General features: G+C 40.1%; 1 protein-coding gene across 1 annotated transcript in view; it reads right to left on the bottom strand.

The window, feature by feature from the left end:
- Nucleotides 1-12,146, bottom strand: part of unm_sa1614 (un-named sa1614) — a 17,364-nt gene extending 5,218 nt beyond the window's left edge. The window contains exons 1-22 of the mRNA XM_010791862.1: nt 12,015-12,146; nt 10,772-10,846; nt 10,574-10,623; nt 9,936-10,065; nt 9,569-9,654; nt 9,399-9,474; nt 9,173-9,253; nt 8,871-8,968; nt 8,419-8,488; nt 8,211-8,298; nt 7,951-7,999; nt 7,685-7,857; nt 6,914-7,047; nt 5,547-5,638; nt 5,131-5,317; nt 4,956-5,041; nt 4,714-4,829; nt 4,292-4,359; nt 4,094-4,201; nt 1,873-2,203; nt 1,017-1,202; nt 781-844 (exon numbers count right to left, since the gene is read on the bottom strand). Coding sequence (XP_010790164.1) covers nt 781-844; nt 1,017-1,202; nt 1,873-2,203; nt 4,094-4,201; nt 4,292-4,359; nt 4,714-4,829; nt 4,956-5,041; nt 5,131-5,317; nt 5,547-5,638; nt 6,914-7,047; nt 7,685-7,857; nt 7,951-7,999; nt 8,211-8,298; nt 8,419-8,488; nt 8,871-8,968; nt 9,173-9,253; nt 9,399-9,474; nt 9,569-9,654; nt 9,936-10,065; nt 10,574-10,623; nt 10,772-10,846; nt 12,015-12,125 — 2,459 coding nt within the window. The 5' untranslated portion in view covers nt 12,126-12,146. The remainder of the gene's footprint in view (nt 1-780; nt 845-1,016; nt 1,203-1,872; nt 2,204-4,093; nt 4,202-4,291; nt 4,360-4,713; nt 4,830-4,955; nt 5,042-5,130; nt 5,318-5,546; nt 5,639-6,913; nt 7,048-7,684; nt 7,858-7,950; nt 8,000-8,210; nt 8,299-8,418; nt 8,489-8,870; nt 8,969-9,172; nt 9,254-9,398; nt 9,475-9,568; nt 9,655-9,935; nt 10,066-10,573; nt 10,624-10,771; nt 10,847-12,014) is intronic.
- Between the last annotated feature and the right edge of the window lie 893 nt (nt 12,147-13,039).

The raw sequence follows: 13,039 nt of genomic DNA on the forward strand, positions 1-13,039 counted from the left end.
TGGAGAGAGAGAGAGAGAGAGAGAGAGAGAGAGAGAGAGAGAGAGAGATTATTTCAATCTGAACACGTCAACAACAACTGTAAATCTCCTTCAGTCCAGCAGGGGGCGGCACAGTCTCAGTTCAAAAACCCCTGATGAGGGAAAAACCTCTCACTATTTGTTTAATATTTTAATCATCAAAATTATATTTGAAATCTGATAGTAAAAAAAAGCATGCTTTTATACAGACTTTTTTACAAGATGTATGAAGCAATGTATACAAAGCATTAAATTGAAGGGGGACAAAGGAAAGAAGAATGAGAAAAATGTTGCTGTAATGCAAAATAAATAGATGAAGAGTGAACAATTAAAAACTTGAACATTTGAATTAAAGTAATCATTTTCAATATAAATCTGCAAGAAACAACATTTTTGAATAATTGTTTAATCTATGATATGCCTGGATTTTAACACATAATAGTAAAAATAGTAATAATAAAAATAATTGTACATGTAACCATGATATTTGAGATTTTGATGGTAATGTGAAAACTCATGGTGTTACATTCCTCTCATCGGCATGTCAAGTTCTAATGTTTTCATTTCAGTTGGATTAAAACTGGATCTTATTTAACACTACTCTTTTAGAATAAAACAAACTTAGACAGTTTAGCTCCTGTTCCAACAGGACATCATTTATTTTAAATATTCAATCAGATGCCTCACTCCCCCTTCTGTGTTTGTTGCAATGAAATGTACATTTAAGTTTAAATACAGTGTCATTATGCCTCAGATACTCACACACACTTCTTAAAGGAGGAGTCTGGACCGCTGTAGATCCTCGGGCTGGTTGGCAACCCGTAATCTACACAAACACACACACACACACACACACACACACACACACACACACACACACACACACACACACAAGCACACACACACACACACAGAAACACACACACACACACACACAGTTAATTACACAGTATTACAGTAATTGGCAGACTAATTGCAGCCTTACTCTCGGATGATACCGTGCTTGCTGGACTCGGAGCAGCTCCTCTTGTGTCGGACGGCGATGGGAGGGGGGGGCGTTGACTTTCTATTTCCTGTCAGCGAGAAGAAGACCTCCCCCTCTTCCTCCTCTTCATCCCCAGCTCCTTCTCCCCCAGCGGGAGGGGGAGGGGGAGGAACATTGGGGGCTAGAGGACGGCACAACACATTTGATTAGGTTTTAGTACGAATCCTTCCCATTTTCTGATCTGATGTTTTAATTTGTGTTGATACACATTTAATACGTTGTTCATGTTTACCTATTTTTGTATATTGTTTGTATATTATTATACTGAATTGACCATACAAGTAAATCCAACCTCCTCAAATAGTTTTAAATCAGGCCTTTATTTGCGAAGAAATCTTATTGTCAATAGTCAGCTTTAGCTACTTACATTTTACAATTATAAGAGAATACTACAAAATAATATATCATTAAATAAACACCAACATATATTTACAGGTTACGATATTTGGCAAGTGTATACAGCGTTATTAAAATTAGCTCCACTTTTATTAGCTGGGACACAATAATGTATCAATAATCATAATTCGGTAATTTTATATATATAATTCTGAAATGGGTAGTTACACTTAAAATGTTCGTTCACTTTGGTTATTAAGTATATTTTGAATCCATAAATGTTGTTCTAATACGATATATAAATGTAGGACTTTAACTAGTACCAGAGTATTTGTACAATTTGGTTTTGCCACTAGTCACAAACAATAAAATGTGCATTGTTTTTCCATTCAAGTTGCAGATGAAGGAAGATAAGCTCCTGGAAAGATAACAACATATTAATAAAACTCAAAACATTCAGAGTCTGAGCTCACCTTTGACCCGGGGGGGCAGTGGAGGTGCAGGGGAGGACGGAGGAGGCGGAGGGGGGCTGGAGGCACAGCCAGAGGGCCGGCTGTGGAGCTCCATCGCCATGGCGAGCCTCCTCCCTACGCTCAGCAGACCTCCTCCGGACCCTCCAGACCCCCCAGACCCTCCGGACCCTCCCGCTCCTCCCCCTCCTCCTGATCCCCCCGCTTCTCCAGAGGAAGGCGGGGGGATGGAGGAGGAGGCGGGCTGATTGAAGCTGAAAGCCCGGGAGGTGAAGGAGAAGGAGGAGGAGAAGGAGGAGGATGAGAAGGAGCGCTCCTTCTTCACAGGACCGTTCTGAAACAGAAGAGGAGGAGCGAAAAAAGGTCACATCGCTAAAAGAGCAACAAATTGATTAACCTCAATGTCAAGTCCGTACATAGTTTGGCAAATATGCTAAACATTAAAGACATATAGAATACATAAATATAAAAATACAAAAACTCTCCTCTGTCATGATGAAGATGATTGATCCAGTTTGTGGTGTCTACACATTTATGTTAAGTTAATTCATTTAGTTCAATCCTTTGTGTTTTGCCTTGTCTTGTGACTTCCTGTTTTATTTTGTAGTAACCTTTCCCTCTCGTTTCAGAGCCCTTCCTGGTCTTGTGTGTTTTCCCTCCAGTATGATTGTCAGCCTTAACCTGTTAACCCCTGAGCCTGTTTTTCAGGTTTCAGGCTCGAAAATGACATTCCCAGAACCAATGACTATAACTTCTAAAAGGGTTAAATTAATAATCTTTTTTCTCAGAGCAAGGATAAACCTGTGAGTTGGATGTAGAAGAGTCAGAATCAATATAGATGTTTTTATTTTAAAGTTAAAAAAAAAAACCTATTACTTATAATAAAAACCACCCTTGGATGATGGGTTAGTAGACTAAAAGCTTTAGGAATCCAAACTCTACGACACCCATTGGTCGATGTTGGTGATTGACACCAATTTTGAACTGTTAGAGCCAATAGAATCGAGGGGGAGTTCCTAAATCCACCTACACGTTACCATTGAGGAGTGAGATTGATGCAGTTTGCCCAAACCGAAAGCTATGTTACGCTCTGAAAACTGAAAACTGAAAACTGAAAACTAGGCTTAGTGCCATAAGTGTTATGATCGGATTATCAGTAAATCATTTCAAAGGGACACAGAGACATTGGATTAAACTTCAGCAGCGTTTATATGAGATCCACCGTTTTAACGCCCTTGAACACAACTTTTGATCAGAAAACAGCAAAGGTAAGACGTATTTGCCGTTTTGGCCCCGTAAAGTGAAGTTGTGTGTTGTCTTTGCTTGCTTTCGCTGCCGCGAGTTTTGGTCGCACAGTGATGATACTTATACCATTATAATCTGTGAAATCTCAGCTTTCACATGCTATCAGTTTGTCCAGATCCGATGAAGAATAACATATTTCTACCGTGAGTTATGTGCTAAGTACATTAGCACTCTTTCGCTCAGTGCTAATTCAGAGGCTCGGCGTTAGACTTTTGTTATGTTTCGGTTCATATCGTCAGGTAGCTGAGTTTCTTCTCGTTAAGTCGCTATGACACATTCATAGTAAATGTTAAGAAGCCCTCAGACGCTGTTTCTTGCAAGATGTTGATTTCCCTCCAGTGTGATTGTCAGCTCCTCCCTTGATTGTTGCCACCTGTGTCCCCTTACCTTGTGTGTATATATAGTCTGCGCCTCCCCTTGTCCTGTGCCAGTTCGTCTTGTCTCACCAAGTCTGCCAGTCATTCCTTGACCTTGTTAAGTATATTTTTGATAGACTCTTTGTGTTACGTTTTTGATAATCCAAGTAGATGTTTTGTTTAGCGTTTTTGATCTTATAGTTTCTGTGATTTTGCCTTTTTATTAAATACTTTGTTAATCCTGACCTGTTTCTGGTGTCGTGCGTTTGGGTCCTCCTGAGCCTTGTGACATTCATAACAGTATTTTCTGTTTTGCTTTAATTGTAAGATCTCAGACTTTTCATTAAAATAACAAGCTTGGAGCTTTCAGACACTAAATCTTAAAACCATAATGCATCAAGAAATGGCAAATAATAGTATAAATAATAAAAAATAATATAATTTTAAGAATGATTAACCAATCTACTCTCAAGAAAATGCAGGGTGAGCTCTAGCAATAGACTATAATTATACAAAAAGAAAGAAAGAAAGAAGCAGTACAATGTGCTTGTTGCCATAGTTACCCTCTCTTCAAAGTCGTCGTCACTGTCGTAGAGGTCGTCATGACGAAGCCTCCACTCGTACTCCACGTTCACATGATGGTCGAATTGGTTGGACTGGGCCTGCTGCAGCTGCAAGGACACAACGCAGTTCAGATTTATAATATAAAGAGTAACGCTCAACAGCCACAAGTAGAGACATGCAGAGGAGCGACGCCTCACCAGCGCCTCACAGTGGCCGTGCTTCAACCTGCGGCTCACGTCCAGAGCGGTCTCCCCTAACTCGTTTTCTGTACACACACAAACAAATAAAATGTTACTGAGAAGTTCTCTGTCATGACTATCAACAGGAAAATGTGTGTGTGTGCTTCTACATTTGTGAGGACCAGTTGATAGTAGAGATATTTTTTTAAGAAACTTAGACTTACATTAAATCAATTCCCCAATTAACAAAATGATCCTCACTTTAAAAAAATATTGAATGTCTCAAAACATTTTTTAAATGTCCATGTTTTCTTAATATATCATCACTTTCTGTATCAGTTCTCACTTTGAAAACTTGTCCTCACTTTTCAATTTGTTTTCTGTTGGTCCTCACATGTACTGTGTACAAATATATATGTGTGTGTGTTTGTTTTCCTTACTGGTGTGTGTGTTGGCCCTGGCTCTCAGCAGCAGCCTCACACAGTCGCTCTTGTTGTGCAGGCAGCTGTAGTGCAGCGCTGTGTTTCCTGCGGATGTCTGTGCGTCCACATTTGAGCTGAAGACAAAAAAAAAACACACACACACACACACACACACACACACACACACAGGTGGACACATGTAAACATATGAACACACACTGAGAGGACACTACTCGAAATTGTCAGCAGAAATCACTGACCAGTTCTGAGCTAAGAAGTCCAGGATGTGCAGGGACGTCCTGTCAGCCAATAGGACGGCGAGATGGAGCGCTGTCTCCCCTCTCTCCTGTTGGCATGGAAACCAATGCTGAGTTTATGTGAGTGTTGTGTGTTGGTTAGTTGAGTTTACCTGTGTGTTTATTGTTGTGTGTGTACCTGTATGTGTGCGTGCAGCGGCTGGCTCAGCTCGGTCCTCTGGGCGTGCAGCTGGATCAGACTGTAGATGTCGCAGCTCTTGGTCGCCTCCTGCAGGCCAAACCGCTGCGCTGCATTCGAGCAGTGGTTCCGCCTCACAAAATAACCGTCCTGATACTTTGACAGGATGAAGTCTTTACGCTCTCCCCTGCACACACACAACATGAATATACAGGTCAACTTTATCAAAATGATGTACATGGGTTTGTGTTTTTCATGAGGTGAAGCAATTATCATTTCAACATAAGACATGCCTTTATCAAAATTAAAGCAAAAAGAAAATTGTTTAATGTTAGTTGCTACACCTTATTAAAACTGTGACTATTATTTTAATTCATTCCCACTGATTCTCAGTGTGTGTGTGATGTGTGTCTTACATGTGGCTCTCCTGGGACGGCTTCATTGATGGACTCAGCAGGTTTGCCTCCAGTATTTCATTAAAACCAGAGTTACCAACATTCCTGGCCAACTGAAAGAAAGTGGAAATATATAATTGCATCACCAACAGAATACATTTAATAACATTAAAGCCTTGGTTCTGAGAAAACAATGTTTTGAGTTTGTAAATGTTCAGGGGATGCAATTGTTTTTTCTGGTTTGCTTTTTTGTTTGTCTTCCCTTTTTGGAAGTTTATATAATTTTAGTTGAATTTTATATTGTCAACAATATAAGACATTTAAGAGGAAAAAAAACAACGGTGAGATGTCAACTATACGGAACCCCTAAAGGGATATGGAAAATAAAAATAAAAAAACAGAGAGAGAAAAAAAAGTTAGGATAACGGGTTTGTATCTTGTGCGCACGAGAAAGTTTTGCGTGCGCACAAGATACTTTCTTGTGAGCACAGGAGACAACCATTTCATTGCAGACTGTTATGTTTACGTGGGGAAATGACAGTGTATACATTATTTGAGATATAGTTCAAACTCTCAGACTTCACTTTAAGGACATTTCGGCCAGGGGTGTGTGGTCACTCCAGGAGGCAGCGGGACGTGTAACTCAGAGAAGAGCAGCAGCAGCGCTAGTGAACTGTCAACGGGGGGAGCCTCGCTGCGGGGAAAAGTCCGCCACTGGCTCTGTGTGTGTGTGTGTGTTCTGAGTGTTTTTTTCCCTTTAAAACAGCTGCGGGCAGCAGGTTCTCTGAGAGTCACGGACATTAATTCGTAGATCAAAGCAGACTGGTGTACACACTCTCCTGTTTTGCCAATCCGGTGCTTAAATAAATAGCTCTACACCCCTGGCCGAAATGTCCATACAATGAAGTCTGAGTTCGAAATATATCTCAAATAATGTATGCACTGTCATTTCCCCATGTAAACATAGGCTAACAGTCTGCAGTGAAATGGTTGTCTCCTGTGTGTTCCACTTCCTCCTGGTGCATTGGTAACTTTCTCAACAAAAAAAAATAAAGTTAACGGGTTAAGATAACGGGTTTGTTTCTCGTGCGCACGAGTTAGTATCTGGTGCGCACGAGATACAAACCTGTTATCCTGACTTTTTTTTTCTCTCTCTGTTTTTTTCTTTTTTTCTTCCATGTCCCTTTAGGGGCTCCGTACAACTTCCATGGCATTTAATGAAGAAATATACAATCATACAGGTTTAAATCATGTTGTGTGTGTTGTAACAGCTAAAGATGATGGATTTACAGAAGAATGAGGTTTGATGTACTGTATGTCTAACTCAACACCTAACTTCAGGATGGATTATTGTTGGATTAGCTTGTTAGCTAACAGTTTGGACGTACCAGAAGGTCTGAGGTCCCCAGACTGTCCAGACTCAGAGACTGGATCCTGGAGACGTGGACCCCCATCTCCCTGTGGATCCCCGAACACTCGATGCAGGTCAGGATGCCCAGGTTGGTGGAGAGCCATCCAGGATCTAAAGAGACAGGAGATTAGATGTTGTCGCCATTGTTAAATATATCATATACGTTTTTTCTGAAATCTAATTAGCGCTGCATCTAACAATTATTTTCAACATGGTAGAATCTACCATTTATTTATTTGATTAATTGAAGTGAAAAATGCAATTAGGAAAAGAAAGGAAACAATAACAGAGCACAACAAAGTGGAGACCCTTTAAATAGTGCTACAGTACAGTGTTTATGTTATGCATGCTTAAAATATGGGAATTTATCTTTTTCAGTAGCTTTTACTGATTCATTATTATGTCTAGTCTCCATGTATTCCATTTATTGTATGTTTATCATGTGTGTTTCTACATTATTTTCCAAAAGTGAAAGCATTCCAACCCTGTTTTCATGCTCAGTATATGTATTTTAATCCTTTTTGCAAAGCATTTTGTGCTGCTATTCTTGAATGAAAGGTGTCATACAAATACGGTTTTACTATTATGGATTATTTTGGGTTTTCTTTAAACAGCTTACAAACAGGAAACAAAAACACAAACTTGTTTTGTAATGGTAATTAAACAAAGGGCTTATGCTTTACTCAATTGACAGGGCATGTTTCACTTTAGAAATGGTATTGTACTGATACATTGATAGATAGATAACCTGGAGCTCCGCAGTCACAGCAGTTGTTGTTTCCGGGCATCCGCCGGATGTCTTCAGTTATGGCTCGGGTCAGATCCTCTACGCTGCTCTCCCCCCCTCCCCCCCCTTTAAAGCCCCCGTCCAGGGCCGCACTCAGAGCATCCTGCTTACTGTTACTGAGCACCGAGATCCAGCTGCACACACAACACACAACATTTAAAACTTGTTAACGATATTTATCATACATACCGGATGAAGCCATGTGTCAAACTTTATTTTTGACTCACGCCACACACTCAGCGTCCTCCTCTGCCATGAAATGGTAGGTCCGATTATCTGGAAGAAAAAGGTTATATATTATGAAATCAAACACATAATTGTGTTATGTGCATGTACACCACAGCCAACAACAATTCTGTTTTATGATAGTTCTGGGGTGTGTGTGTGTGTGTGTGTGTGTGTGCGTGCGTGCGTGCGTGCGTGCGTGCGTGCGTGCGTGCGTGCGTGCGTGCGGGTGTGTGTGAGTGTGTGATTGCATGTGTCTTACGGGAGATGAGGTCAAAGCATTTCTTGTCCTCCACACTAGGTTTGACCTGACAGGTGAGCAGGTTTAGTCTGGTAGGAGATTTATTGGGCTGAGAGAGAGAAAGAGGATGTGATCACTTTGATAACCAAGCTCAAGAGTTCAAATGTATAATCACACAAACACACTTACACACACACTTACACACACACTTACACACAGACAAACTCACAGTGGCGTGTGCGATGGTCAGGTAACAGTTGTGAACTGAACATTTCCTCTTCTGCCACATTTTTCTCAAGCTGAAACACAAAGACACACAGGATTGGTCCGACCATTATTAGTACGTACAGTATACTGATGGTCCGTGTATTGCGCCTGTTTTTAATGATTTTATTAAAATTAATGTATTTATAAATATGTATACATGTGCATTTTCCTGTAATAAATAAATGAGCAAAACGAGCTATGACTTCCAATAGTTTGAAGCTTGAATCATTTTAACATTTTATCCCTGATCTTTATTTTATTTTATGGATTTATTAATAAACTTATTTACATTGTATTATTTTATTGTTCCAAGTACAGAAGTGTATTTATTGTGGTTTTCATTTTCATTTCATATGTATAGCATAGCTGGATGTGTGTTTGTATGAAGGGTGTGTTTGAATTACAAATGTTTACCCGTCACTCTTCTTGTAGAGGAATCCTGCCCTCTCTGTTCCGTACTGTTTGTCTCCGAGCAGCTGATGCATGCTGTACACCTGCTTAGGTAAAGAGTCCTACAAACACACACACACACACACACACACACACACACACACACACACACACACACACACACACACACACACACACACACACACACACACACACACACACACACACACACACACACACACACACACACACACACACACACACACATATTAACCACCTGTTGAACATTATTATAGTGTTACCACATCAGTGTTTGTGTCTCAGACCTGCTCTAAGTTGACGGCCGGCCTCAGCTGATCTCTGAGGGTCACCAGCTGTTTCTTCTCCTCCTCCTGACGCTGCTTCACCTGCACACACACAACAGATCACCTGAGCCAAATTCATCTTAGTTTACCCTAAAAACCTTGATTTATGTACAGAAATAATCAAATCAAGCAGACATGTTATTTGCATACTTTGACTCCAAATGATAAACTCAATATACGTGTATACCGTGATAAGGACTCCATTCAACTCCTCCATGTACTGCTTCAACTTCTGAGTGGTGGAAACACACTCCTGCAGGAAGCTACACACACAGATACAGAACAAACGGACAGGTTTAGAACACGTACGTGGGTGTGCGCGCATGTGTGTGTGTGCGCGCGCGTGTGTGTTCTTACTTATTGTGGCTGTGGTAGTGTTTGATAAGGTTCTGCAGAAGGTCGACGCCCCTCTTCGTCTTTATCTCGTTGACCTTAATCAGATACTAACAGAGAGAGAGAGAAAGAGGAGTGTTTTTATTTGGCAGAGAGATGGCTGACCATCTTTAGAGTAGAAAAGTAAAAAGGATGAAAGGAGAAGGAGGAAGAAGGCAAGGATGAGAAGGAGTAGAAGAAGAAGAGAAAAGGGAGCAGAGATTATAGTAGAAAGACAAAAGGGTTGGGTAGATGAGAAGTAGGAAGAGGAAGAAGAAGAAGAAACAACAACAACAAAGCACAAGGAGGTGAAGGAGGAGGCGGGGTCAAAGATGGAGGCGGAGTCACTGACCTCACACATGCTCAGTTGGAAGGAGCGTCTCTCCTTCTCGAGCTCCTCTGCGATCTCTCCTCCGCTGACCTCGTTCCTCACCATCCCATACTGACGAGCCAGCTCCCTCTTCTCCTTCTCCACCTGCTTACTGCACACACACACACACACACACACACACACACACACACACACACACACACACACACACACACACACACACACACACACACACACACACACACACACACACAGTTGCCAGATCCCAAATGTGCGACTGCAGGTAAGATACCATTACTATTCTTAAGAAAGTTCAACAGAAATGAACTCTTGTCCACTCCAAAATATTTGCCTCTTTGCTCACGTAGAACGAGTGGAACGTGAGGCCTGTCTTTAATGCTTTATTCATCCACTATTTACGTCTGTCTGTTTTTAAATAGGTCATTTTTGTAATAGAAATAGATCCTGACCCCAGAATTAGGATCCTTAACACAGGACTATCCACATCAAGATGCTTGATCAGGTTTCTCTAAACCTCGTAACAAGCTTAACAAGGTTTCTGAAACCGTAGCAGTGATGTTAACTGTCTCAAAACTAAGAAAACAGACTAAGCATTTAAACCCTTTTGGTGTTCTTCATTTTGTTTTCTCATCACTCACAATCTGCTCTCATAGTCCCTCCACGCTTTGTCAAAAGGTTTCTTCAGATCCTACAAAGAGACAGAAGAGGAGACAGGATGTTTGAGAGGAGGCTTTAAACATTTCAGTTAGGAAGCATCGTCCTGAGGTGAAGAAGTCAACACGAAACTGTTGAAAGGTTTTTTCAGTCAAGTGATATGTACATTAAAAAGTTCTCACCCCCTTCACCTCCCTCAGGTCTCCTTTAACCAGAGAGTCCAGGAAGAAGTTGATGTTGTGGAGCATGCTCTTTAACTGCACACCAAAAAAACAAAATTACGTTTAAAGTAACTTCCCCTGTCAACAAAAATAAAAACATGCTAGACAGACCTTGGTAATAAAAGATAACTCCCGGCATGTTGTTAATTGAAAGGTAATATAGAGTGGTTAGGAGACAAACAACCAGTTAGATTTTAAACAGATGTTTCTCAATGGAGTGTTGAATGGACCAGGTAAAAACTCATTGACAAATTGGGATCAAAATTGTTTTGAATCAGATATTTTTCCAATTGACGTTCGGGAAGGACCAGAGCCAAATACCTTTGAAGAGGGTCAAGGTTTCCACTTTGATTTTGAATGACTTTCCAAAGTTAAGTAATTACTGTAGGTGTTTGAATTGGTGGATTTTCCAGGGAAGTCTCCATGGGACTGGAAGGAAACAGCTGGTGTTTATGTGTAATCAGAGGTTATTCCAATAGAAATTGGAATGTAGCCATTAAGAGCCCATTGGCTTTAATAGTGGGCTTTAATGTAGTATTGAATAGACAATGAAGGGTTAATCAAAGGTTTTTTAAACAAGGAATAGACTAGCTAAAAGACCACTGATCATTGATAAAAATGTCCAAATCAAATGTTTGAATCCAACTATTTTTAACAATAGGTATACCCAATATAGGATGGAAATGAGCAATTAAGAGTTTTTTAGTTAAAAAGGGCTGATCTATGCCAGACTCCTTTGAGAAAACATCCAACTAAAACCTTCTGATAGGATCTTAAATTAGGAGCTCTTAAGCTCTTAAGAATTGTTTAGGGAGGGAATCTTTGTTTGTGAGTCTACCTTTGGGGGAAAAAACCCATTACCTGCTTTTTTGGTAATACCTCCTTTATCTAAATGGAAAACATTGTGTTCTGACGATCATAATAATCGAGCAAGCCAAGCCTGGGTTTTTTAGCTTTAGATACTGTCTGGTAAATTGGATTCCTTCTTCTCTTGTTGGATAATGCAACAGGTATGTTGTTTTCTAAGTAAATTGTGTTTGGGCATACATTGAAATGCCAGTAAGTGTAATCCTTTGTTGTGGGGGTTTAATTACAAGCCAAATTGTGAGACTATCCTCTTTTAGCCAACCAAGCGTACCACAGAAGCTCCAGGACTACACTTGCTTCTTAGTTTATTCTTAGTGTATAACGTTTTATATCTTACCAGGTTCTTCATGGGAGAGAGGAGGTCTTTAGAGAAGTCGGCCAGACGGCAGAAAGCTGATCCGACCTCCGTCTCTCCGTTTGAGTGACAGTTCACCGACAGCTTCTCCATCGAGTTAATGTACTGCTCCAGGTGAGAGACATGGTCTGCAGAGAGAGGGTGTTAGTGCAGGAGGTAACAGGTGTGTGTGTGTGTGTGTGTGTGTGTGTGTGTGTGTGTGTGTGTGTGTGTGTGTGTGTGTGTGTGTGTGTGTGTGTGTGTAAGTGCGTGATTGTGTGTGTGTGCAACTATTTAAATGATGGATTCATTGTTGAACTATTCAGAAAAACAAGAAATCTGAGGAAGTGAGCTTGGAGTCCGCAAGGCCGGATTAAAGTGAGAGGAGCCCCCCTGAGGCAAAACATTAGCCATGAACATGTCAACCATGAAACAGTTCTAGTATACTGGCCAAACATTCACACAGCGACACAAACCTGGTCAAACTAACTTCTAGGCCTGTGAGGATATTCATTAACTTTCTTCTATCATGCTTTTGTTTTCTGGATCAGATATTGTAGGAAATCAATTAAAATACAGTTAAAAGTATTAACGTTTGTTTTGGTCATTGCAGTTTGGGGATTTCCTTTAATTATGCAACTGTTTATTTCAGAGTTTTAGGTTATCTTTAAACATGTTGGTTGTTGTTTTTTTGGGAGCTGTTATATTTTTGTTTTATATTCAAAAGAAGATGAAATTATTTAGAGGAACTAAATATTTTTTGATAAAAAAATTCAAATAAGATAAATCTCAAATGTTACTAAAAATCCAAATATTACATATAAAACATATACGTACGAGTTCTCCTTTGCAGAAACTGTGTACAGTTAGCACATCTTCTTTTTGTAAAACATATATTTTTTTAATGTTTCCTATATTGCGTTTAATAATTGTGTGTACTAGCCTACTCATGACGCTACAAATTGACCGGCAGTGACAAAAACGTGACGTTTTGAAATTGAATTAAAAATATGAATTAATTCAAATGT

Source organism: Notothenia coriiceps, unplaced genomic scaffold (genome assembly GCF_000735185.1).
Source record: "Notothenia coriiceps isolate Sejong01 unplaced genomic scaffold, NC01 NC01_scaffold00035945, whole genome shotgun sequence".
NCBI lineage: Eukaryota > Metazoa > Chordata > Actinopteri > Perciformes > Nototheniidae > Notothenia > Notothenia coriiceps.